This window comes from Myiozetetes cayanensis, unplaced genomic scaffold (assembly GCF_022539395.1).
Source record: "Myiozetetes cayanensis isolate MyiCay16 unplaced genomic scaffold, myiCay2020 scf12, whole genome shotgun sequence".
NCBI lineage: Eukaryota > Metazoa > Chordata > Aves > Passeriformes > Tyrannidae > Myiozetetes > Myiozetetes cayanensis.
This window is the reverse complement of record NW_026086826.1, coordinates 24,062,049-24,088,186: the sequence shown is the minus strand read 5'-3', so window position 1 is coordinate 24,088,186 and position 26,138 is coordinate 24,062,049. Positions and strand designations below refer to the sequence as shown.

The 26,138-nt window shown below is 42.0% G+C and overlaps 1 protein-coding gene across 1 annotated transcript in view; it reads left to right on the top strand.

Annotated features, from left to right (window-relative positions):
• Positions 1–26,138, top strand: part of TEDC1 (tubulin epsilon and delta complex 1) — a 72,246-nt gene that overhangs the window by 34,316 nt on the left and 11,792 nt on the right. The window contains exons 6-7 of the mRNA XM_050307112.1: positions 12,601–12,687; positions 15,559–15,771. Of these exons, the coding sequence (XP_050163069.1) occupies positions 12,601–12,687; positions 15,559–15,771 (300 nt within the window). The remainder of the gene's footprint in view (positions 1–12,600; positions 12,688–15,558; positions 15,772–26,138) is intronic.

Below are 26,138 nucleotides of genomic sequence, written 5' to 3'. Positions count from 1 at the left end.
CATTGATGATTGCTGATGGCTGCATATTAAATAAGTTCTTTAATGATGAAATGAGATGAAGTTCCAAAACTGCTGACCTTTAATACATTTCAGGGATTGCCAGTAAATTGTATGTTAGGCCCATGGACACACATGTTTTGAAAAGGTCAATTATGACAAGTTTTTTGAATTTGCATAATTATGCTCACCACAGCACTTTGAATAAAAATAGAAAATGCTTTGCCCTTTTAAAGTATTCAGGTTTTCCTCTCCTGTTTTGAACTTGCTTTTACTAAACCATTCTAACATAATTGATTGAAGAACATAGGGAACATGGGCCATTGTATCATTCAGAGAGCAGAGTGCCTTACTTGTGAGTCACAGCTGTGGTGAAGAAAGTGGTTGATGAAGGTGAAGAAATAGAAGTGAGAGTGGGAGAATCACTGGAAGAGGAGGGAAGCTGTAATAGCTCAAGCAGCAGGGCTTTGTCCTAGAGAGCTGCCATGCTTCTGTGTCTTAGGATTCTCAAATTCCCCAGGGGAAGTTACTTAAACTTTTCCACGGTAGGAAAACTGCCTAAAGCCATCTGCAGGTTGTGGAGTTGTGCTGGGTGGACGTAGCCATGAAGTGCTTTATAGTAATTTTTAAATTTCCTGAAAATCATGTCTTGGAAGTCTCAGTGGCAACATCAGAAAAGGAATGGGAGCATTTTACTTACTTCTCCTTTTTTTCATTTTCCAGTTGCAAAATGACAATAATGCTATCATCTCGTCTCACATGGGTCATTAGGAAAGATAACTTGTTTATCTGAAAGATAAAAATTCTGCCTTCAGAATGGGATTTGAATGATGTGTGACAAATAAGTCTATGGCTTCCCTGTGAAGAGCAAACAATAACATGCCATTTAAAAGGAAAAGGAATAGCATGTGGAGTGAGCATCAGCCAATCTGTGCCCTTGGTGTGACAGATTATGAAGGGAAATACTTTGGTTGCGTAATTCTAGACCTTATACCCATGGGATGGACAAATTAGTGGTGTTTAGGCAGCTTGAATTCTGGCACTTATTAAGTTTGAATACTTCAGTTTCCAACTTTATCATTTTTCCTGCTGGGTTGTGCATTAGAGGTGTAAAGCATGCTTACTGCCATGTGCTCTGAACAACACTGCCAGTCAAAGGCAATGCTTTCTTCCCCCTTGTTAAGTGACTTAATGCTTTGCGTTGTTCTTCCAGCCACAGTTACTGTAGACATTTTACATGCATGGTAGTCAGGTTGGTGAGAAATGGCATGGGCACTGACATTAATATTGCAGGGGAAAGCAGATCTAATAACGTATTGCATTATATATGGGGCTCCAGCCCCTAAATGCAGCAGGCCTGGAGGCTCACACAAGAAAGGTTGAGGGAGCTGAATGATTCAGAGCATTCGATTTTTGATGGTGGTGGTTCAAATAAGAATTGGAGGTTGTGAGGGTGGGTTTAGTGTGAAGGTCACTTGCAGGCTAAAATGAAATACAACCTCTGTCCTGCTGTATGATGAGCAGGGTCAGGAGTGTGTTGGTGATCCTTGGCTGGTCTGAGCTGACTTTCTCACCATGTCAGAGAGTCCTGCCTTGTCCTGGACTACTGCTTTCCCCTTGGTGCCCTGGTATCTGTAATCTGAATGATGGAGCAAGAACTGGCCTTAAACCTCCATGAGTTATGTTGGTTGAAGGGTTTATTCTTTCTCTTTAGATATCTCTAGTTTGGTGTTTTGGTGGTGTAACATCAGGAGTAGAGTGGCTGCTCTCATGCTGTGCACAGTGAAGTTGCTGCCCTGGGATGGGTAGGGTTCAGAGCCTCCAGGGAGGATGAGCTGTGCTAGGAAACACACATTTTCCTGGGAATGTTCAGCACAATAAAACCGTTTTGGTTCTCTTAGTGGCACTGCTTAGGTTAGCTTTAAAATCCAGAATACTCATTACTTGTTATTGTTTTTCTGGGAGAGGGCTCTGTTGGTTTGGTTTGAAACTTGGTACCTTGAAGGTTATTGGGAAAAGCTGTTGTATTTTGTTTCCTCTGGCTGTGTACATGGGAACCCCTCCTTACACTGACAGGAGCAACAGTGGATGCTGTCTTACAAATGAGGTGATTAGTGGTCGTTATGCACTTCCTGTAGAGGAGGAGAGGGGCTACTGAGAAGACAATTTAAAATGGAAATCAAAAAGCTCTGGGCGATTCAGATATAATTTTTCTTTCCCACATGTCATTGCAAGGCAAGAATAAGTGCTAAGAAAGCAAAGAAGCTGTCAGTGACAGCATGTGCTGCCCACCCCGTGCTGCGTGGCAGGAACAAAGAATGTTATTCCTGCCTTTTTTTAATGAGTCACTCTACAAGAAGGAGCAGGTAGGCTGCCATGTCATTTTCCTCCGGAAATACTGTAGGCAATTGGTTTTCAGTTCATTTGCTGACATTTACCACGTAAAACATGGCTTGCTGTAGTAGTTATTAAAGCCTGTTGGAAACAGTGGATCAGGTACTCGTTTGCAAAAATGAGGCAGAACAGATTCAACCCTTGTCATCTGTGTAAAATCAGGAAGAATTACAGAGGTCAAATGGCTTCAGAGCTGCTTTTAGACAGTGTCTATTTGTAGCTGAGTTCCTGATCCTTGTTAAGAAAGTGAAAGGCTCTTATCAGCTGTGCACTGTAGAAGCAAGAGCAGTGAAAGTGTGCAAGATAATGTATATTGGAGTTTCTAAGGCAGATTCAAGTCAATTTCAGAAGGAAAAACTTTGAAAAATAGTTAAAACACAAATGACTTGCCTTTGAATGCTTTGTGTGGTCTCCTCTTGGGGCAGGCAGTGGACCAGTTGCCTTGGGTGAGGAATTCCCTTGCTAACTTCCCTGATCATTCCTGTTGTTGTGGTGCTGAAGGTTTTAATATCCTTCCGGAAGCAGTGGGGCTTGGCTTCCAGATCCTGTCTGAGAGACAGACAAGAACTATCCAAGAGCTGAGAAACAGATGCTGATGGGAAGTTTGGGCTTGATGACAGGAGAAAAGATACCCGTGGGAGAGTTAATTCAGGGAGGTTCAAGAGGTCAGAAGTGTATAGAGTTACTCTCCCTCATGCCGTAGAAAGAAAGAAAGAAGCCTCTGCAGGAGCTAAACTGCTTTAAATTTCAAAAGATGAATATGATCAAAACAATTCTCCTTCCCCACAACTGCCTGTGGCATCAGATGGTTTCTGTTCCTCTGATGCCAGCTGTTACCAGCTGGTTCAGTTCTGCCTGCTATGGGACAGGCACTTCCCACCTCTGCAGTCCCCTCGGATCATACTGCTGGTTCTCTTTCAAAGCAATGTGGAGCATCCCATCCCAGAAGGAGGCAGAGACAGGTAATTAAAGAGCTTTGAATGGCAGGTAAGGACAGAGAATGTGTCTGTGTTTATGTGTCACTGAAGGAAAATCTTTATATCCTTTTAGCCAGCTTCGTTAGAGATGGGCAGGATTAGTGAGTGGGAACATGAGTGGAAAAATGCTTGGGACACTGAGCTCAAATTGGTGCCTGGTTGTTCGTGGCGTCCCTCTGGGATCAGCTCTTGGTCCAGGACTGTTCAACATATTACTCTTGGTTTGAATGATGGGATGGAGCACACCACCAGCAAGTGTGCTGGCAGTACCAAATTGGGCATTGCAGTGAATATTTGCTCAGGGGGTCCAAGATGGGCTGGAGAAATGAGTGAGAGGAGCCTCAGGAAGCTGATCTAAGGCTGGTGCAAAGGCACCAACTGTTCCAGGGGTGGAATAAATCCCTTGCTGGGAGCTGTCTGCTTAATAAGCAACTTTGAAAAACACCCCACATGGGGGAAAGGGGGGGATCCTGTCCCTCTTTCCAGTGCTCATGAGACTGATTGCTGAGTGTCTCATTTGGGCTCCCCAGCACAAGGATGGTGGCACACAGGAGCAAGTCCAGGAAGGCCACTGAGGTGGTCAGAGCTGGAGCATGGGCCAGGCCCTTCTTAGAAGTGCACATGGACAGAAGAGACAACAGACACAAGTTGGAACACAAGAAATTCTGGCCAGATGGAACAGGAAGAAATTACCGTGAAGGTGTTCAAACTCAGGAACCAGATCCTGGAGAAGGGGTGGCACCTGCATTGATGATGTTCAGGACTCGCTGGGCAGAGCCCTGAGCACATTGCTTTCAGCAGAGGATTGGATTAGAGACCTCCAGAGGTCCCTTCCCACCCACGTGGTTCTGCCCAGCAGCTGTCAGTGAGACCCTTAGCATGAGACCAGCTTCTTCACTGACAGGCTCTAGCTTGTCACCAGCCATGAATCATTTAGCTGTTGAACTTGCTGCCCAATTTCATTTTCCCAGTGCCTCTTCTGAAGGAAGGGTGCTCTAATTTTATTTTTTTTTTTATAACTCCAGACATGTTTAGTGTTAAAATATTTCTTCAGATATTTTTTTAAGCAAGGTGGCCTCTGGCTGCAATTAGTGTCCAGTTGGAAGAACTGGAAGCATTATATAGCAACGCTGAAGCAAATCATTCTACCTCATAGCATTATTACCTTGATCTGAAAATTTCCCCAGGCTGCAATTTGTCACTAATATTGCTTTCAGCTAAACTTATCCATACCAAAAAAAAGAAGGATTTAATAGAGCTGCAGTGCTGTAGTTGCCGTCACCATTTTTTTGGTGATGAGTTATTACTTAGTACATTTTACTGACCAAGCTTATAGAGTTCTTGGACCTTGAAAAATGATGCAGTGGTTTGTCACGGACTCCATAAATTCTTGGACTACATTGCAGCAATATCTTAGTCTCCTATGCCATAAGAAAGAAGGGTATCTCTGAGACACGATAGATACATACTGCACTGATACAAACACTTGGTTGTGATTGCCAGTGGCAGAACTGATAGAATGGTACTGAGCTTTGCTGCTGCTTTTGTGCTTTTGCTTGTTTTATGCTGTACTTAACGTAATTTGAATGCTGTGACAGTGACAATGACAGTGACACAGTATAATATAATTCCACCAGAGACAATGCAGCTGGAATTAATAAGATGGAGAGACAAGGCTGAGGTGCTTTGTCATCAGTTGGCATTAGATTTTTAATTTTTGTTTTTTTGGTGGAAGTGCCAGCAAAGCCCAGTGGTGGGAGCAAGCTGCCCTGGCTCAGTGATGCTTTGGGCCAGCACAGGGAGGCCAGGCAGACTCTGGGGTCCCATATAGTGCTACAGAAAAGGTTGTACTGGCATCATATCTGGTTGTCTGTAAGCTGAATGATGAAATTCCCACTTATCAGCTGAGGCTGAGGTGAGGTGAGAGGTGTGTCTTGTATCCACATTTATATCAAAATACCCTGGTCACGCTGCCTCTTCACTTTCCATGGTAGGAGACTTGGGAGTGAGAGTGGCTCACTTGCTGACAGTCTTTTGCTAATGGAGTCTGAAGTGGTCTCAGTGGTCCAGCCAAGTTGATTTTAACTGGGATATTGGACCCTGAAGGAACAAATTAAATATGGGGAAAAAACGTTTAGGTAAGGAGCTTTAAAACTCTTAACTCATCTCTTGAATTGTGCCTTGAAGCTCACAGTAACCACTAGAGAGTGCAGAGCATCTTTGCTTGTGGAGTCTGTACTGTTGTTGTTTCCATCCAAAAGAGAAATCAGTTATCAGCTTCTAACAGAAAAGGGACCTCAGGCTTGTCACTCTTCTCTTGTGCCAAAATACAGCTATGGATGAAGTCTGATCCTGAAGTGCCCCAGAGCTATGATGACCTTGTCATCCCTCACTGGGGCCTCGTGTTGTCCTCCATCCACCTCTGCATCATTTAACCCATCCAGAAAGTCAAGAAAGACAAGACCACTGCATTCTCCAGCCTCGTGCTAGTTAAAGGAGACTACAGTTAAATTCATACATTGCAATGGCTTTGGCCACAACTGAACTGTTTGCTGGAAAGCTAAACTGAACTGAACCCTTTTTCTGGAGGCAAGAGTGCAGGTCTCCGATTGGGAGGAGAGTGGTAGAGCTTTTTTTATAGCCTTGTAAAATTAAACTTTGTGTGCAATTGGCTCATAATGTTAACTCAGCTCTACTGGCAGGTATTTTTTGTTTTTTAAATAGCCGAGGAAATTGAGTTATAAAATCAGCTGTTACTCATGCTTTGCAAGAGGTTTTGTGGTTCTTTTTAAATGTTTGTTATTTAATTTAAAGGACTGTGAAAGAGACTAGCAAGAGAAATGAACTGACATGAGAAGACTGTAGCAGATTTTAAATTAATACTTTCTTTAGTCAATAGTGCATATTTTAAATGTGTGAAAATACCTGCATACACGACAGTCTATGATGGCTTGTCAAAGGAGAGCTAGGTTGGGAGACACTATTCATATCAAGTTGGCAAGCTTAGACTAATCCACATATTGAATAAATCTCTAAATTAATTAACTAACATGAACATCTGTGATGATTCTGTGTGCTGTTGGGTCTCCCAGGGTGGGAGACTTTCTTCTTTGTTTTGTTTTCTGTCTTTGGGTGAGAGTTAAATTTTATTTAACGTTTATCTGTGAGAGAGCTGTCAGGAACTTGGTGTCAGGGCACACATGGAACACATGCACAGAAAAGATACAGCACATGTACATATGGAAATGCTCCTCCTATAACTGGCACTTCTTCTTGCTATAGTAACATCCCGTGTGGAAACACACAGAATCCAGGATATTGGAACTGTTTGGGAGTGTAGCATCAATGCTGAATTCAGAACAGTTTAAGAAGCAAATTAGAAATTGCTTGTTCTTGTTGATTCCTGTGCGTGTTTCTATGTGGTCTGCTAAAAATATAGGGAAATGGGCAAGTAAATAGGGGGGGCGGGGGGGAAGGAAAAACTAAGTATGGATAATGCTTTGTTCTGTGTAGAGGAACAGTCTGAATAAAAGCAGAAGAATAATGGTCTTTCTGACACCAGCTACACAGGGCTTCTGGTTGGCAGTAGAATAATAACAGCTGTCAGGCAGTACTGTGATACAATTTGATGCTTTTCTTTGAAATCCTTTGGCTGAGATTTCTCTAAAGTCAATTGTGATTTTTGGTATCTACTGGATGTGCTTTAACTGAGCTAAAGGTACTTCATACTGCTTGAAAATTTGGCTCTTCAGTAATGCCAGGTTAGGCCCCCAAAATCAGTTGTACCTTAAGGGGAGAAAATGTGTTCATTATCCTATATCTTGATCTTGGCTGTTGAAGTAAAAACTTGCACTTCAGCCTTCTTTTTCCTAATGTTTTTTCCCTGCTATAATGTTCCATTTCCATAGGGAAAATGCCAAGCGGTCCATTCATTGACCTGTTCCGTTGCAAATGAATGCCATTAGTGCATCCCAGTTCATTGCCTGTCAATGTGAAAGCTGTAGTACAACTTTTATCTGCCAAATGCCTCGTTTTGTTTGTTTTAAATTCCATTTTCCTTCAGTTGCATTTTAAACATCTGTTTTCTGAATCCCACCACAAATAGCAATTATGTTTTATAATGGTGATCTTTGTCACTTAAGTCTTTAACTAGTGGTTTGCTTTCCTGCTCTCAGCAACCAAAGACTGAGATGGCTCAATTGAAGTTGGCATAAAGCTGGTGTTGGGAAGTGCAAAAGTCGCATACTTTGGTTTAGGCGTTGGAGTTTTTGCATATATCCTGGCATCTGGCATTACACTACTCCACCCAAAGCCCACTGTGTTTTGTATTTTATGTATTGCAGAAGATCCAAGTCCTGCTTTCCCTTACAGTCTTGCACCACAAAAAAAAAATACTGTTGCGATTCCAAAAGAGGTGATGCTCGGCACACACAGAAATACCTGCTCCTGGAGCCACAGAGGGCTTTTCCCACTCCCTGCTAGGGTGGCAGACAAGGTCCCCATGGGGTCCATAGCTGGTGCAGGGAGAAGTTCTCATCCACTTCTGCCTTCCAGGAGCCTTTCAGAGCCACCTGCCTCATGATGGTTGGGCTGCAGTGCTTCTCCTCTGTCTTGGCCCTCAGCTTTCACAGGCAGAGGGATGACTTGAGTAGATCTTTATTTGCCTTGTGGCCCGAGGCTGCGTATTGTTCTGTTGTTTTTTGCTCTTCAGCTGCTAGTATTTCACACTACTCCAGCGTGACGTTTTAGTTTTCAGGCCTGTTTATTCTTGCTTTAGCCTTCAAGGGTTATATGGAAATGTCTTAAAGCAGCTTTGCTTCTGGAAAAAATCACAATGTGGAACTGAATCTTGGAGCACTAGAGTGTGTCCACCTACAGTGTTGTTTTTCTGTCCCAGCCTAAGATGTTTGTGATACTGAGATCTTCTCTGTTTTTTGTTTTTGTGGTTTTTTTTGTTTGTTTGTTTTGGGGTTTTTTGTGGGTTTTTTTGTTTTTTTTTTTTTGTGATCTCAAAACTTTGCCCTGCTGAAGAGCAATTTGGGCAGTGTGTGACATTTTAAACTAAATGTAATCCACCTAATAGCCTGCCTGCTGAGAGGCTCTTACTTGTCAAGGTTTAAGTGATTTTTTCGGTAAGGGAGTTTTGTATGGATGGAGGTGAAGGTGTGTTGAATTTGTTTGTTTCATCTGATGCTTGGTTAAGTCTCTAAATCCTTAATCCCAGTTTTGTGGTTTACTTCTGATAATGTAAACTGTGTAACTCTCATGAATGTTTACCCCTTTCTCTGCATTTTTTGGAATAAGCTTCTCCGCTTATCTTCTCTCCTGTGGTTGTTAGATGTTCAGAACAAGAATTCAGACTACCAAAATTCACATCTCATAAAGCCATTTCCTATTAAACAAATAAAGTTAGTTAATAGTCTTGATGTTTTCCCCCTATAAGCCTTCATACTAAATCAACCCTGTCTCAAACCTTGAGTAATACTCCAGAGATGCTGGCCTTTGGAGTGAGGTTTGCAGGGCTCAGGAGTCCAGTGCAAGTTTTCTATCTACAGACATGTGAATAGGTGATGAATCAGCAGTAGTTTGTCTCAGAGCCAAGAAACATAATTTATTGCTGTAAGACCATTTTTTTCTGTCTAACAATAAAATGATTTTCTGAACATTTAGGCAGAGCAATTTTTGATTAAAAATACTTTTGCCAGTAGATATGGTAGTTGAATTATGATCTGTGGGCATTGGAGATTAAGTACTTGTTGTGGGGAGCTCTCTGGAACTAAGCCTGTGAAAAGGGTGCATTATGCTGCAAATTATGAAATATTGATTTCTGTAACAGTCTACAGGCATCAATGAATTTTTTAATATGCTAGTAAATAATATGAAAGAGATTAATATCTCAACAGCAAAAGTAATTACACATATGTTTAAATGGCATATGCATTAGATTTGTGGATACCGAAGAAGTTTCAACTTTGACCTCTGTGTTGAGTACCACGGACTGGATGGGGTTGGAGGGGATCTGGTCCAACCTTTGCTCAAGGAGGGTCCCCTGGAGCACATCAGGTTTGTGTCCAGATGGCTTTTGACCATCTCCAGGGAAGTATCCAAAACCTCCTAGAAGCTCTTGTCAGCTTGGACTTTTGCAGCCGAAGTTCCCAGAGCTTCCTGAGGCCTGTGATCTGTGTTAGCTGCTGGATGTTTGGCTTTGGAGATCCCAGCCACATGCCAGAGGAAGCGAGGCGTGTTCTTTACAAAGCTGGCATTCTTCTGCATCACTCTGAGGTTTCCTGGCAGCCTGCTCTGAAGCAGCTCAGTTGAGCACAGTTTACCCTCTATAGCAAAGCTGTTGCTTGCACCAGGGATGGTTTCTTTACAATGGTTTAAAGAAGTCGTTACTGCAAAGTGTTTGCTCTCGGCATTCATTATGAATTTGCTTCTCCACAGAGATTAGCAATTTGAATGTGTCGTTACTTTTTCTCTCAGTGTAAATATTTTAGAGCAATAGCTTCCTCCAGAAGAATGAAGGAAATGGATTTTGCTGTCTTAATTTTGTATAGAAGGAAGGACAATTTTCAAACGTTATCCTTAAGCATCACTTAGATACCCATGTGACACACATTTCTTGATTTGCTGCCTAACTTTATTCATGAGACAAAATTAATGCATTTCTACAGACTTCAGTCTTTAAATTTCGTTAGCAGGCATATCTGGGTCCTTAGGTCACTAAAAATGAGCAGCCAGCTTTAGGTATAGCTTATGAAATTATTTTTTTTTACATTTTGAGGGATTTATGTAGTAGTAGAAGTGAATCTGCTTACTGCATATGTGTGAACTCTTGTTGATACTAAATAAACAAGAAAAGGTACTGTATTGGGTGAAAATGCAGAGGTACAACTGGGCCTTGGTTTCCACAATTGCAAATGCAACTGAAATACCAGCTCTGGTGTGACTTCCAGTGAGTGACCTAAGAAAATGTACGCCATTGACCTCAAAGTCACAGAAAGCATAGCTTGGTTAAAGAACAAGAAGTGCTTGTGAGAAGCCTGAGTAAAGGATGGGGATGGGGGAAGGAAGCTGCCTGATAGAGATGTTCATTCCTGAGTGCAGGTAAGTCTGAGTGAAAGTCTGTCACCTCTGGGTCATGTGGAGACTGTCCTTGTGACCAAATTCAAGGCATGCAGACATATGTCCCTTCCTAGCCTTGAACGTTTATTTGTTTTTATGATTTTTGCTAAAGTATCTCAAGGATATTTGTAGTACATTAGTTTTTATTGTGTTCTGCTTTATTCTCTGTGTTGCAATAACATCAAAGTGTCTTGCAAGGCCCATATAAAGGATGGCAGAGGATATTATCATTCAGGAAGAGTGCCTCAGAGTCCCTGGGGGTAGAAACTCAAATGCTGGCTATTGCAGGCTTGCCTGAGGCTGCCAGGGTGTTTTCCATCTAGGCTGGAAACTGTCCTAGGATGAGCCGTGTAGTCATCCCATTACTGATTTATGGCTGAAACAATTTAGGACACAGTTGCTGGCCTGATATTTCTGAGGGTGAAAGGTGAGGATGCTGTAAGTAGGTGAGTCAGATGGATACTTTCAAATGAGCTGTTCAAGTTTTGTATAACTAATAGAGCAGTTAAAAAAAAAGAAAAAAAAGGGCAACAAACCCCTCCCAAATGCAAAAGATCCTGAAGGGTTTGAGATTAGGGGACTGCTCAGAAAGCTTTGATTATTGTTAAGGTCAGTTAACTCCAACAGATCCTTTACAGGCTTGGTGAAGTTTCAGTTGTAGTATGAAAGCAAGTGGCAGTGGCATATGGCACTTACAACATTCAGGAGCTTCTCTACTGAGAATAAAGAGGATGACTATGTTTTTACTAAGATTATTTTTTTGAAGGCTCAAAATGAAAGACTCCCATTCCAACCTTCAGCCCTCTTTAGCTGTAATAAGACATGTTCATGCTGCAGTCACACACAGCTTGTGACCACATTACAAAGCTACTTTAAAATCAAGTAACTTAGCTGTTGCCTGAATATTTAATCAACTTTTTGTCGGGTTTTTTATTGCCAGCATCAGATCCCATAATGTAAACCATTTGTGCTGTAGATATACCCATGAAAAAAAAGTAGAAAAGAAAAAAAGGAGATAGAAATCCATTCTTCCACCTTTCATGTCCCAGCTGAGCTTGAAACTAGCAGCCATTAAGTGTAATGCCAAGTGTCAGTTGTGCAAAGGAATGTGTAATAATCGTATTTTGGATGCAACAGTGTTATAGAGCAAACAGCTTATAATTTCCAGCAGTCACTGTTGCAAAGTGCATTCCTTTCTTTGGTTCTTTTATCTACAAGTTATATCTGCAGAATAAAATTGCAAAGTCAACTCATGCTTTGCAATTACTTAAATTAGGTGATGTAGTAAACTCAACAAAGCTAGCAGAAGATAGTTATCTGTATAAGGTATATTTAACTAGTACTGATGTGGTCCTTATCATTCTCTTTTAGGCCATAATTATGTGTGTGTGTTTCATCTTAAAAAGTTGTCTTTGGTGTCAGATTGGTGCTAAAATTGTTCATTTCAAATATACATCCATTAACAAAATTGTTAAATCCGATAAGCTTTGATTTATGCCTAATATGTTCATCTTATCATTCTTTCCAAGAACTTTTGTTTTACTGATATATAAATATTTAGTCTTGGAATGTCTCCTCCATATATGTGTGTGCATACATATGTGTTATGTATGTATTCATGAAAAAAATAATAATTCATGTACCTGGAATGTAGGTAATGTCTCTCAAGTTGCTCTCAGGTAAAGGTAGGGATTCCTCATGCAGCACATCAAACAGTTTATCACATTCTTAGTTCTGTTTCAGAGCGAAGGGATAGATGGGATAAAAGTACTTTTGGATAAACACAGCTTATTTTGGTAGTCAAGAAACATAGCAGATTTGAAGGTGGTCATGCACCTAATTATATATCAGAACTATGGTCTCTTTGACCCCTCAAAACGATATGGAAGCTCATGAAATTTGTGCATTTGGGCTGAGGGGATAAATCAGTGATGCTGAGAAAAGTGTTTCACATGTTTCCACAGCTGGTTTGACAATGTCCTTGTAAAGCAACCCAGTGCTGTCCCATGTGCCACTCATTCTGTACTTGAGACCAAACACACATTTCATTCAGTTCTCGAGTCACCAATGTTACCTTATTTCCTTTGCTTTGTCTCCTTTCCTCTAGCTATTACAGCTTCTGGAGTCTGAAACCATGCAACTAGAAGCCTTTCTGGAGTGGAAGCAACTGGAACCGGTTTATTGGCAGTGGATGGTAATGAATCAAACTGATTTTGAAATGTGCAACTTTCTTGACTCTAACATAGCTAACTACATCCAAAGGCCCCTTTCCACAAAATAAGTGTTGCAAGCCAACTGTTCAACAGCACCTGAGAAAAAGTCAAAAGCCTTTGGGAAAGTAATGTTTTCTTTGTTTCCTTCCGTTCCTGTTTTCTTCAATGGGACTCACCCAGCTAAGTTGAGGAATTGCAGGACAGAGTGGCAGAATTTCATATAGTTAACACAAATGAAAAGGTCTGATCTTCATCTTGTTAATGGTTTTCAAACATAGCAATTGCACATTTTCTTAAAATTAAATGGCTTTTCAGAAGAGGGCCTGTAAGCTTTATTGTAGTCTTAAGAACAACTAAATTTGCAAGCAGCTGATATTGAAAACAACTTCATTTTTCCCAGCCAAATAGTGTGTTGACATTGCTGATTTCCCCTTGAACTGTGTTGAATGATCATAAGAAAATCAATAAGCCTCTCTCTGTGCATCCTGTGATTTCTCAAGTAAGTGCAAACGATGCCATCCATCTTACTTCTCTCTACGCCTTTTGCCCGTTCACTGTTGCTGAAATAATTCTTTAGAGCACCACATTAGCTGTATGAGTTTACAAAATTTTGATAATCAGTGAGCTGACTGGTAATTGCCCATATGCCTCCTTCTACATCAAAATCAAGGCACAGGGCAGTGTAAAATTACCTCACTTGAAGGATGCTTCCAACTGCCATTAGTTCTCTAATGGCTTTTGCTTTACATGTTTACCATCTTACGCTTTTTTTGGAAAACATCAACACTAGCATAGGCCTGGCTCCTAATAGGCAAAATATAACTGCAAGTTATGGCCAAAATATTTGCCTTTGGCATGTTGCTCAGTGTGGGGAGTGCTAGGGAGCTTCCTGGATGTATGGGAATGAGGTGTGCTTTGAAAATACAGTAGTTCTCACTTCCCCCTTAACCTGTGTTTTGCACTGCTGATCTGATGGATGGGATGGTTCTTGCATAGCTGCTGCCAGGTCTTCCTGATGGTTGTGGGCAGGAGCATGACAGAGCATGATGTCACTGCAGCAAGTGGAATGACTGCACTAATTATAGAACATCCTGAGTTGGAAGGGACCCACAAGGATCACTGAGTCCAACTCCTGGCCCTACATAGGACAACACTGTGTTCTTGACAGCATTGTCCAAATGTTAATGTTACCTCAAAATTTTGTCATTTAATGAATTTAAAATATGAACAAAAAACCCCTCCAAAACCCAACAAACCCAAAAAAGCTTTGTTTCACTCCCATGCAGTTTGTTACCCTGTCAGTGTCCCCCCATGTCTGTGTTCTCATGAGCTGGGCCTTGGTCAGCATGAGCTGCTGTCCTCAGTGATGCTTTGTGCCAATTTGCAGTGCTGATGCTTGCTGAGAAAAGAGGTTTTGTAGGGTGTCTTATGTCATCGTAGCTGTCTTACGAAGTTTTTTTCTTGTATGAGCCTAAAAATCTCTTGCTGTGAATTAAGCCGGAGTTTTTAACCTACCTTCAGAGAAAAGAGAGAAAGAGGCGAAAAAATAAAAATTCCCATCCTCTTTATAGCAATCTTTTATATAAGTGAAGGCTGTTAGCATGTCACTGCCTTCCCAGTCCCTGTTTCTAGGCCAGGCAAAAGTTCTGATGTCTTTATGTCTCTTGGTAGGCCATTCTTTCAAACTTGTGATGGTGGTTGCTGCTTTCATATAGGACTTTCCCTCCCCTTTGTCTGTGTTTAACTTCAGGTGCCTCACCTGTGTGTCAGTATTACAGTCATTGCTCTTTTATCACAGAGACTTGTGTTTATACTTGCTAACGTGGTACTTGACTTTAGCAGTGTGATATTGGTGACTTCTGGCTTTCTAATCTCATCCAGCAGTGTTGCTGCTGAGCCAGTAATTATGCACTTGGTTTTTCCTCACCTGCGTGTAGACCATGCTGTTCAACTGCTGAATCTCCTCTCAGTGTTTTTAAATTACTTCTTCAATTACTAAAGATAATTCTGAATGCAAATTATGTCCTTAAAAGGGATTATGGCTTCTCCTATTTAATGTCTTCTTGATAACGGTATGGAAATAAATATTTAATACTCTGTAAGTGAGGCCTGGCTCCTTTAGTTATGCTGTGCTACCCTGGCTTGAAAACTGTGTGTTTCTACACAGTCTGTGCACCAGAGTTAATATATGCATTTCAAGGACTCTGAAGGTTTTGTTTATTTGGGTGGGGTTTTTTGAGTATTTGAAATATCAGTTGCTATCTTGGAAGGCACTTGCAGAATTAATTATCAAGCCAACTAGATGGTCATGGTCAGCTGGAGCTGACAGCTCCTGACCAGCCTGGAGCAGGGATCTCTTGGGGTTCCTCAACTTGTGGATTTTTCCATGGGCACAAGCTTTCCATGGGTGTTAAAGCTTGCTGTGCCACGTATCAGGTGAGGCTCTCCTGTGCAGTGTAAGCACTTCCTTCCTTCCTGATCATCACTTTGTTACAAAAAGCCATAGAAATGCATCCATCCTCAGAGTTTGAGAAGAAAGGGCATATCTAGAGCTGCTGCAGTAACTAATCACCTCCATCTCATGAGTGTTACTTCATGCTTTAAAGCAGTGGAGAGTAGCTGACTCTGCAGTGCTTTTTAAAATAAGCTAGGTTAGCAACATAAGTTTTCTGTTAACTTGGAAATGTGTTGCAGTGAACTGAGGGGGTTCTCTCTTAAAATAACTCTGAAATTGTGGAGCAACTGCATATTGAGATGGCATCAGTGAATTCCTAGTTATGAATTACCAGGAAGATGGGGAGGAAGCATTTTAGCTCCTGCTGAAAAGTAACTTTTGTTGTTTTTGCCTTTAGGAAACTGTGTTGGATAATATGGCTGAAGAGGGAAAGATGTGCAGTTCCCAGGACACTCATGCAGAGAAAAGACGGCTGCCAAAGCTGACCTCCTGCTGCCCCTGGGCTGACAATCTGACTGGGCAAATTGACAGATTATCCAGAGATCTAACGACTCTCCAAGACCACCTGCATAAGCTTGTAGCCCACCGAAAGGCTGCGTGGTGTGAGAAGGTGAGGCTTCAGGTGGTGTTCATGATCATTAGTGATTCCTAAGACCCTGTATTTTTCAGCTCTCTCACTTTGGCCCCTTCTGGGGCAGCCTCCCTGTTGCTGCTCTGTGTCAACCTTGCTGCAGTCACGATGTCAGATCTGCAGTTACTTGCCTGTTTATGCCCACAGCGTGCCAAGTGCTCTTTCAAACACAGAGTAGGCATCTGTCCCAGAGAGGCAGCATGCTGAAACAAAACAAGTGTTCTTTTGGAAAGGAAGGCTTCAAAGGAGGAGAGGAGAGGGGAGAGAAGGGGAGGAAGAAGGAAATCATGGCAGCCCCCAGAGGGGATAGATGCAGTAGGCTGAAAGCAGTAATGATTATAGTGAGAAAATAAAGAAAGGTATTCACAGGGAAAGAAGGGTGGGAAAGGCCAGGGCTTGTCATCTTTCACTGAATTAGGAGTCTTTGAAATGTCTGATGGGGGAAGGAATAAGATGGGATTTGAAACCTGTGAAGTGAGAGAAGAGACTAGGCACAAGATTTGATGGAAGAACAGACTGGCTGTGGGAGGCTGGCTGTGGAGGAAAGCAGGTGACGTGAAGGAAGTGTACATGGTATTCACTGTCATAAGGATGGGGAGATACTGGGAAGCACCCGGAGGGGGTGGTGAGGCATAAATAAAGGGGATGTTAATGTAGATGTAAAAGGTGCATCTGAATATGGTGACACAAGGAGAAAATACAGTGAGGATGCAGGCATAAAAAAACTAATGATTCTTCTCAGGCATCAAGAGGAGAGAATCACAGAATCATAGAATCAGCCGGGTTGGAAAAGACCTCTGAGATCGTCAAGTCCAACCCTTGATCCTACACTGCCGCGGTTACCAGACCGTGGCACTGAGTGCCCCATCCACTCTCATCTTAAAAACCTCCAGGGACGGAGAATCCCCCACCTCCCTGGGCGGCCCGTTCCGTCTGATTACTCTCTCTCTCTCAAAAAATTTCTCACCACACTCTCACTGCCGCACCTGTTCGCCACACTCCCTGCAGCAGTTTAAATCTCCCAAAAATGATTTCAGCTTCCCCCTCCCCGATCAGCTGTTTAGCTCTCAGGGCAGCTGGGCTAAGCTGGGCAGAGAGGAGGATGCCAGAGAATTTATGATATGTCTGGATGGAGAAAAATGAAAGAAACAGTTTGGGCAGATAGAGCAGCAGGAAAATTGCTGTTTCACTGTTTTGTGTCTGTATTAACTCAGGAGAGGGTTTTTTTGCTTGAGGTGTGAGACTGTTTTCTTTTCAGGAGAGAGGGAGTATGTGCTTTTAGGTTGAAGTGTTGGTAGACAGGATTGTAGATCAGCTGACAAAATGAAGATGGCAGGTTGTCAGATCAAGAAGTATTTGCCCAAGAGTTCAAAACAGGTCTGGTGTGGAAAAAGTGTGTGGAGAACTAATCACTCTCTTCCACTGTAAGGATAAGGAACTAATTAGGATCAGTTGGATAGGGACAGGCACAAGGAGCTGCTGCTTCATACAGAGTACAAAACCTCTTCCCACAGGGCACTGTGGATATAAGCAGTGTACAAGGATTCGAAAATGTTGTACACATTCTTGGAAGTTGAAATCCATCAAAGGCTATAAAATATGCAGATAAAAATTACAGCCTTACGAGTTAGTGGGAGAACAAATCATTGCAGGCTGTGGGAATATTCTGAGGAAGTATCTCCATGTATTTGCCTTCATCTGACAGCATTCTCTAGGCACTTCTGTTGATCACTGTCAGTGATGGGATAGTGGACTAGGCAGATCTCAAGTATCATCAGATTTGATTGCTTCCGTGGCAAAATGGACGTGACTGTTGTGGGACAACTCAGACCTAGAATTCTAAAAATAAAATTTGCAGTGTGTGATTTCTAAAGCAAAATATGCTCGGACTTCTCTTATATAGATGCTGTTAAATATGATGTTAGATATTATGTAATATCACACTGAAATTTTTTTTTATGCTTAAAAGATTTAAGTCCAAAAAGATTTAACTGATGATTTCTTCTTTGAAATAGATGCACTGATTGGATTTGAATAATGGTTGGTCATGTTCCAGTGTTTCTGAGATTCTGTGGATGTGACGAATTTGTGACTGGGTAATAGATGGAGTGCACCTTAAGCATGCTGTTAAAAGGATGTATTATTGCAAATGCCTTCTCTTCTACATGCCCTGAAACAGAATTGTTTTGTAATGCCACATGACAGCATTTTTTGGAGTGCTGGGGGTCAGATGACTCTCCATCAATCCTCTTTATATCAGGCCTTCCTTTGCATAGTGTTGCTGCTTATGTGATGCTTTCTGCCCGTGGTCTTTTTTCCCTGCAGCCAGGCTGCTTGCTGAATGCAGGCTCCTCTATCAAGTGGATGTTTCTGACCCCTTCAGTCTTCTCCCTGGAGAAATAAGCTTATCAAATCCTTCCTTCTATGTTATTTTTTAAATCAAACAAAGAGAAGATACAGCAGTGGCTAAAGTCATTATCACTGTTTGTATCTTGCAGTACTGAGACATCTGGAAATTATCTTGGCTCTTACAGGCATGCCCAGCTGAGGGACAGCGTAGTTTATTACAGCTCCTGTGCCCACTACCTTGTACTTCACAAAGAACAGGATGATAATCATCCATAGAGTATTTGTGTGTTTTTACACACAAATTTGTGGGCCTGATGCCTGTGCCAGGCGACCGGGTAGAAACTGTTCTGAACAACAGAATTGAGGGCACAGCATTCAGTGTGATGTGCTGGGGAAGAGACAGCACAGTTTTTTTGCAGAGGGGAGTCATGACTTTTAAATCTTTTGGAGCTCTCTGAAGGGACCAGCAAGCATGTGGGTAGGGGCAGTTGGATTGATGTCGTTTAATTGCATTTACAAATGGTATTTGATAAAGTCTCTTTCTGAAAAGATTCCCAACAAAAATAAACTGCCCATGTGACTATCTTTCCTCTTTTCCTTGAGCAAACAGCAGAGCAGGAGGCGGAGAGGAGTGGGCTGTGATGGGTTTGTGGAGGCGGTGCAGCCTCATGGCCCTGTGCCACTGCTCGGGGAAAGGGGGCTGTGAGGTGCCCAAGTGGAGAGAGGAGATTAAATCCCTGAGAGCACGTGAAGGAAAACAGCAAAGGATTATTGAGGGTCCTTGTACTGAGTGGTGAAGTGGAAAAATGTCAGATGAAATTGCGTGGAGATAAATCTAAGAAAATGCATCTGAAGGGAGGATCATAATTTTACATGTGTTTCTTCTGATTGTCTTGGCACATGAATGAGCTCTGTGGAAATGTCAGTGGTCAGAAATAGTAAACTGAATCCTAAAAACTGTTAGGAAAGCAGAAGAAAGCAAAACTTAAAATATTCCCATCTGTTTTTGGAATGCCATGTGCAGTGCTAGTCCCATTCACAAATAAATAAAAAGGTGGTTGAGCTGAAAAGGCACAGGGAGGGGATGCAGTGATTACCCAAGTTGTGAAAGGGTTTCTTTGTGAGGAAACTTACCTAGGCTGGACTCCTTTCATGAGGAGAGAATGAAGAGGGATATTACAATGGAGCAGGAGGAGACAGGTTTTTTTTCTGTTCTTCTGATGCTCCTTGGTTTTCACAATGGGTGAACTTAGAGGAAATTACTGGACAAATTAGTGAAGAAAAAAGTCATTGTTAGAAATATGGAAAGTGCTGTTCAGAAAGGACCTTCAGCCATAAGCTACTGGAGTTTAGGAAGTTGTATCTTTCAGTGAGGTATTGTTCCATATTTGTCTATTCCTAAACCTATTTTTTAGCTTTTTGCTATGGCTGTTGAAGACCATGCTGGGTTAGATGGAGCTTTGATCTAATCAGGTACAGTTCCTCTTTCCTTATATCCATTGTTGAGTATCTCCATTGAGGAGAGAAATTAGGGAGAGTGCAGAAGACAAAAATAAGTCTGGAATGTAAGGTCTTTGAAGATCTTTGTGTTAAAAATGGCAAGGCTAAGGTGAGTTATGATTCTTTGAAGTGTTCTCTTTTTTTCCCTCTATATCCTCAGTGAATGGGACAAGAATGTGTGTAAATCACAACACAGAGATTCTAATTAGATACCAGGAAAAAATAGATGCTTAGGAAAAATTCCTAATATCCAGGGCAGAGAAACATTGGAAGTAGGTTGTCTGGTGAGCTGAGAAGTTTCCATTCCTGTACCCTGCACAAACCAGGTTATCAAGTATCTGTCAGGGATGGCTGAATAAGAGTTGGACCTGCGCTGAGACTGTGGGTTGGGCTTGAAAATCTGTTGAAGTGTCTTTAATTTATGAAAGCCTGCAATTGATTGATTGGTTTGTTTTGGACTGTGCAGAGGTGTTTCAGATGTGTTATTCATTGTTATGCCATGATGCCTGGTTTGCACCACTAAACAACTGCTTATGATTCAAGATTGTGGTTTCCAGGGGCAATGTGTCTGTTTCTTGTAAGTTTGGTTGTTTTCATGCTGTGAGTCTGATAATTAAAACTATCAATCTTAAATCTGTTAACATTAAGAAACTTTTTAGTTAGTTTCTTTCCTTGTTTCCTTCTTTCCTTTTGTTTGTTTCTGCCTGCCCTCAGCTGTTTCTTTTGTTATGTGCTTGGAACGACCCTGAAACCATTTCCCCTTTCAGGGACATTCGGTTGAAGACATTTGAATGTTACAATAGGATTTGGTGATTTTTGAAATTCTGATTAATATGACATTTTAACTGATATCCATCTCTAGGCAGCAATGTGTTCTGTAACTTGAAGGAAGAGAAAAGGTATATGACAGAAGTGTGATTTGAATATGGGGCTTTCTCACTGTTAGCTTTGTTCTTTTCTGTGCAGTGCTGGGCAAATAATCATCATTTCTTTGGTGACATTTTAGGGATCTGTAAACTATCAAAAAGTGGAGGAAAATGGTTTAAGCTTTAAGAATGTTTCTCCTCTCAGAAACAAACATAACTGTAAAAGATGAAATCTCCTATTTCCAGAAGAGCAATTGTTTGTTTACTTTTTCCTTTCTGAATATTTCATGTTATCTGCTCCTCAATTAGAGGGGAGGATTTGATTTCAGTCTTTGTTAAACATTTGGCATCCACAAGCTGGAATACAGAGTATTTGACTCCAAATGGTAATCGTTTCATTTTTCATCACATAAATGCTTATACCATTCTGAGCTTTTGTTGAAACTTGGGATATTGTATCCTGGGATCCTCTGTATTCACTAGCATTTGAAAGCAAGCCAGGCTCCTTTGAGCTGGCGATATGATGGGATGGAGCTTGCTCATGCATACACCTCTGAAGCACGCACCAGAAAGGCTTAGAGTCATTAATCTGAGCTTGAACATGCTCTTTTCACAGTAGAATTCTCCCCAGAAATACTGGTGGCTGTGCTTGCGTGCTTGGCTGATGGCGTGTGCAAGTACCCTGAGTTGAGACTGTGGTCCCTGGCCCATACCAGACGTCCTTAATGACAGTGGAAGAGGACTGAAAACTACATTCTGTCTTTGTTTCTGTATTTTTCTCCTGACTGATCACCTCCCCCTCCATTCAGGAACCTCTAACCTTCCCAAACCGTTGCACTGACAGCCTGGATAGGGATAGGAGAATACAGGGCTGCCTCATTTCAGGAGAAATGCCCTTTGAATTCTTAGTGTGTTAGGGAGGGGCTGTATAGAACTGGGATGTTTTGTTTTCTGTTTCTGGGGAGAAGGAGGGTGCAGGGGTGTCAGGAATGGCCTGGGACACCCCATTGAGCGGAGGTGGTGGGGACTGAAACACAGAGTCTCTCCATCCCAAGAGTTCTGTGATTCACTCAAAACTTTTTGTGACTGCCAGCTTATCACAGAACACTGCTGGAGACGTCACAGAGTGTAAGGAAAAGATCATTTTTCTAAGGATCTTACATTTCTAAAAGACAAAAGGGTGTTTGATGCATTTTGATTTAAGTCTTCAATATTTGAAGTAGGGAAGCAGCTCCAGAGGCTGATGCTGAAACATAGTCCTACATCTTTCTGGTTTTGGTAGGGTTTTTTTGTTTTTTCTTGCCAAGATTGAGTTGAATTGTGTCTACTCAGACAAGTGTACTTCCAGAGGTTTTCTGTATGACTTACAGTGAATCAGAGAGGAGGTTGAGGAGCTGTGGGGCCTTAGTAGCCACTGCTAGTGTTGGCTGGCTGTACTGTGGCTAACCTGCACGAAGATAAAGGCGTGTGCAGTATGTATGTGGGTGAGGGAGATAAAAATTCTTGTTACTTTCTCCACCATGCGAATGTTGAGGAGCAGTTGTGGGGCTGGACTGCCTCCTGTTGTGCTGCTTTCCCTCCTGCACTGGTGTGGGGCCGGATTATTTCTTCTGCCTTAAACCAGAGACTCGTGGAAGAGACAGCTGAGCTCTCACTGAAGAACTCTCTGAGGCTTGTCAAAAACTCTATTTTTTTTTTTTTAAGCAAACTGTTCTTGCTATTTCTGCAGCTTATTCTAGTTCTCTGGGCTCTCTGCTAATATGAAGATGTTAGTGTAGAGTGCAGCGAGTAGTTAATTATCCAGGCTGTCTGGGGTGGAGGAAGTGGAGGAGTGGTAGGGAATGGTTCAGTGCTGGTGTATTTCCTCAGTCAGCATATTCCCTTTCTCCGGTCCCAGAGCATTTCTGTGTTCCACTTTGTATTTGCAAACCTCCATCTGGAGCACCAAGCAGCTGTCAGTGGAGCTTCTCATGCGAAAAGAAATTGAAGAACTAGCAAGACCACAGGAGCAGCTTTTGGAAGTGCATGGTTGGCTGGGCCCAGATGCCTGGGTAGGGAGAGGAAACCCACAGAGATCATCCGAAACATCCATCAAAGGGAGCAGTGGAGGACACGGACAGGAGGATTGGCGAGGGGGGACAAGGCTAATGGCTCTTATGTGTAGTTCTTATTTAGTTAAATGCAGGATTGAATTTGCAGCTGATGGAATTGCCATGGTATTAGCAGATTTAGGTTTTTAGAAGTCATGAATCTGCTGTAAACAGTAGGAAGTAAATCCTGATCTTTGTATTCACTCTTTGCTCGTGTATTTTCCTGCATTGGTTTATTTGTCACTCATCAGTATTCCTAGCAGGAGATCTGAGGCTGCTTGCTTCTGGTAAGTGCCTGTGGAGAACCAAGTGACTGTTCATGAAGGGCAGCGTGCTGTCTTGTGATGGAAAGGGAAAAGGAGTCATCTCTGTGCGTTGGTTCTCTGTTTGACAGCAGGATCTAACATCTACTTTAGCCCTGAACCCCCTAGTTAGCCTGGATTAAGGCTGGTATCCATGTGGAAAGTTACTGCAGATGAGCTGAGCTGGGAGATTTTTGCAAGACTTTTGCTCGCTTCTGAGAACTGTGTGTAGGTTGGCTAGACTTGAGTAATCAGTGCTAAGCTTGCAGCATACAAAGGGTTGAAAAAGATAAGTATTTATTTTTGGTTTGCAGATGCAACTTGCTGCACAGATTGCTGAATAAGTGCTGAACTGTGTGAGAGACAGAGGCACTCCATGTACCAGTGGCTAAATCAGCAAACTGATTTCAAGGACACACGAAAACTGTTAACTGAAAATAAATTACCTAGCCTGACGTTTCTCATGGGGTTTATGTATGCTGAAAGACTTCAGCTCCTTAGGGTGGAGAGAAACATTAAAAACTTGAGTGCCGTCTCCTGTTTTGTGTGCGGAACTCTGGGGGTTGAAATAAGCGTGGGTGAAAGTTTTTCTCACTTCCCAGAAGATGCTGTTTTCCCTTCCTTTGCCGAAATGCAGAATGTTTGCTCAGGTGACAGGAACAGTTAAAGTTAAATAACCAGTGTTAATATTTTACTCGCATTATTTACGAAGGTGTTGGATTACTGACCAAGGCAATGAAGCATGTAGTAAATGCAGCTGGAGAATTATACTCCAGTAAATTATAGATGAGCTTTATTTAACGATAAACCGTAAAAAAACCCCGTTGCATTGAGAGAATGTGTTTTGCAGCCACTGTAAACATTTTAGTGCATTTTAAAGAAATAAGTGTACCACTTAGGTTGTCGCAGTAAAAGCACACAATAAAAACAAGGACGAAGACTGGGAATGCCTGTAGGGGTCAGATGCACAAGGCATGTAAGGTCTCAGGACTGCCTTTATCTTTTGAATGTGAAAAGCTTGGAGGCTGGAGTGTGGGATTTCAGGTACCAGCAACCGCAAAGTTGATAGATTTGGAGACTGTCTTGCAAGTGGTGAGCCACTGCAACAAACCTTGTCCTCCACGAGGGCAGTGCTCTTGGGGATATAGCTAATTCTGGCTGACAGAGGCCATGCTAAACACCATAGCCAGTGGCTGTGTTTTAGATAGCTCTACCTGAAACACTATTAGTGTGTTTTACTGGACCTTTCAGAGTGGATTCTGGGGACAGTAACTTCCAGGAGGTGACTGGCTTGCCTCGCAGCTCCAGGCAAGCTGTCAGCATGGGTTCCCCTCTGCCAGCAGGAGTTAAGTCATTGCCTACTTTGCAGCACTGCTTGTTTTTTAGGGGGGAGTTGACAGAGGTGTTTTTAGAAGGACTGTTTGCATTCATGCATTCAAAGCTTAACTTTGTTTCCTTTTTTCTTGAAACCTTGGCCTTGTTCTCTCAGTCGTCTGCCTGAAATCAAGGGTACTTGATCATAAGACAAAAAAAGTATCCAACCGGTTTCTGTGTCTTTGTCCCTTGTGCTTTTAGAAGAGCTGACATAAAAGTAAGTCTGTAATTTGGTGTTGTCGCATACTTTCTTTCCAGCCAGAGATGCATCTAAATAAAGCTTTAGTACGCTTCTGAGCTCAGAACTCACCACTTTTAGCTCTTCCTCTTGCTGGCTCCTTCAAAACCCTGAGACCTGTTTGATTTCTCTCTTTGCAGGTTAGCTGTCAGGCCTGGCCTTTGACTGCTGAAAGAGTCACAGTGGCCATTCAAGCAGCTTCACATCCACCTGCAGCTGCTCCTCACCTCGGAGGGTGAGATAATAAGAGAAACTGCTGAATGCACTTTAAGAGTATCGGCTTTAGAAAATGTCTGCTTTTTCACTGAAACGCTGAAAATGTTTTCAGCAGGCAAATCTCTAGCTGGGAGTCAAAGTTCTTTTGCCTCCTGCTGTAGCTGCGGATAGGCTGGGCGGCTGGAGTGACCTCTGCTGCTCGGGATGCACTGCTCCTGCCTCCCCAGAAAGCAGGGAGAAGAGCTGCAGGGCAGGGTGCTGAGGAAGGTTCTGCAGTGGTCATGCAAAGCCCCTGATGGGGACAAAGATTTGTTTTCTAACTGAAAACCAAAACGGTTTGGGGGTGAAGAAATTCCTTTAAAGTTGTGTGTGTGTGTGGGAGGGTGTGGTTGGTTTTTTTTTTTTTTTCTTTTTGCTTAAGAAAAAACCTTTTATGAAAATTTGTATGACTAGATGGTAATGCTTTCCTCTTTTAGGAGTGGTTTGCATCAACATTCCTTATTTTGGCTGTCTGTACAGGGACTACATTGCTTGAATTTGTTTCACATCCTTTTCGCCCAAAGCAGGGTGACATAGAGAAGTGCAAGGCATAAGCAGCACTCTCAGTGAAGGGGTTACTTTTATGTTGCACAGTGATAAAGGTCTTCTTAAAACAAAGTGGGATCCTCCAAGCCTCTGCAAGCCACTTAGATCTGTGTTGATCTATCATCAGTGTTTGTCTCTGCTGCCCAAGATAAAAGTTTGGTAGAACAAATTGAAAAGTAAGTGAGCAATTTATTATACGAAGCAATACTTGTCTGTTGCCTTCCTTTGTAATTTGTAGTTGTCAGAGTCTTTTTCAAAGTAGCACTGCAGCTTTTCTGCAAGTGTCTAAATTACTTACATATTCTGGTTTTTATATTTTCAGTATGTGCCTATTACTGCTTTAATTTGTGTGATCTTCTAAGTGAATTGAAGGATTTGGGAAAGCCTAGAGATAAAACTACAGTTAAAAAGAAATGCATTATAAAAGACTGGAATGTTAGAATGGAACATTTTTAATTACTGTAAAATGTGCAAGATTTCTAATTTGGAGAAGGAAGTAGGTGTTTTTCTCTTATTCCCTATGGTCTGCATTCAGAATTGTGTGGCATATGGGACTTTCACAAGTATGAACTGTGTCTTCTTGTAGCTGATGGTAAAGAATCTGGAAGTTTGATATTCCTGCTTGGAGCTGTCCCACTTCCTTAGAGCAGTGAGACTGTACCAAGTGGCAGCCTTCTTGGGAAGAAGCTGAAAAGTTTTAGATGAGCTCCTGGCTCCAGAGCACAGTGATTCTGGTCATCTTCTTGTATGCTCTTGCTGAAGCTTCATATCTGCTCTTTTTGTGCTGGAATCCTCTTCAGGTGATGCAAAAGTTTCTTTGAGGACC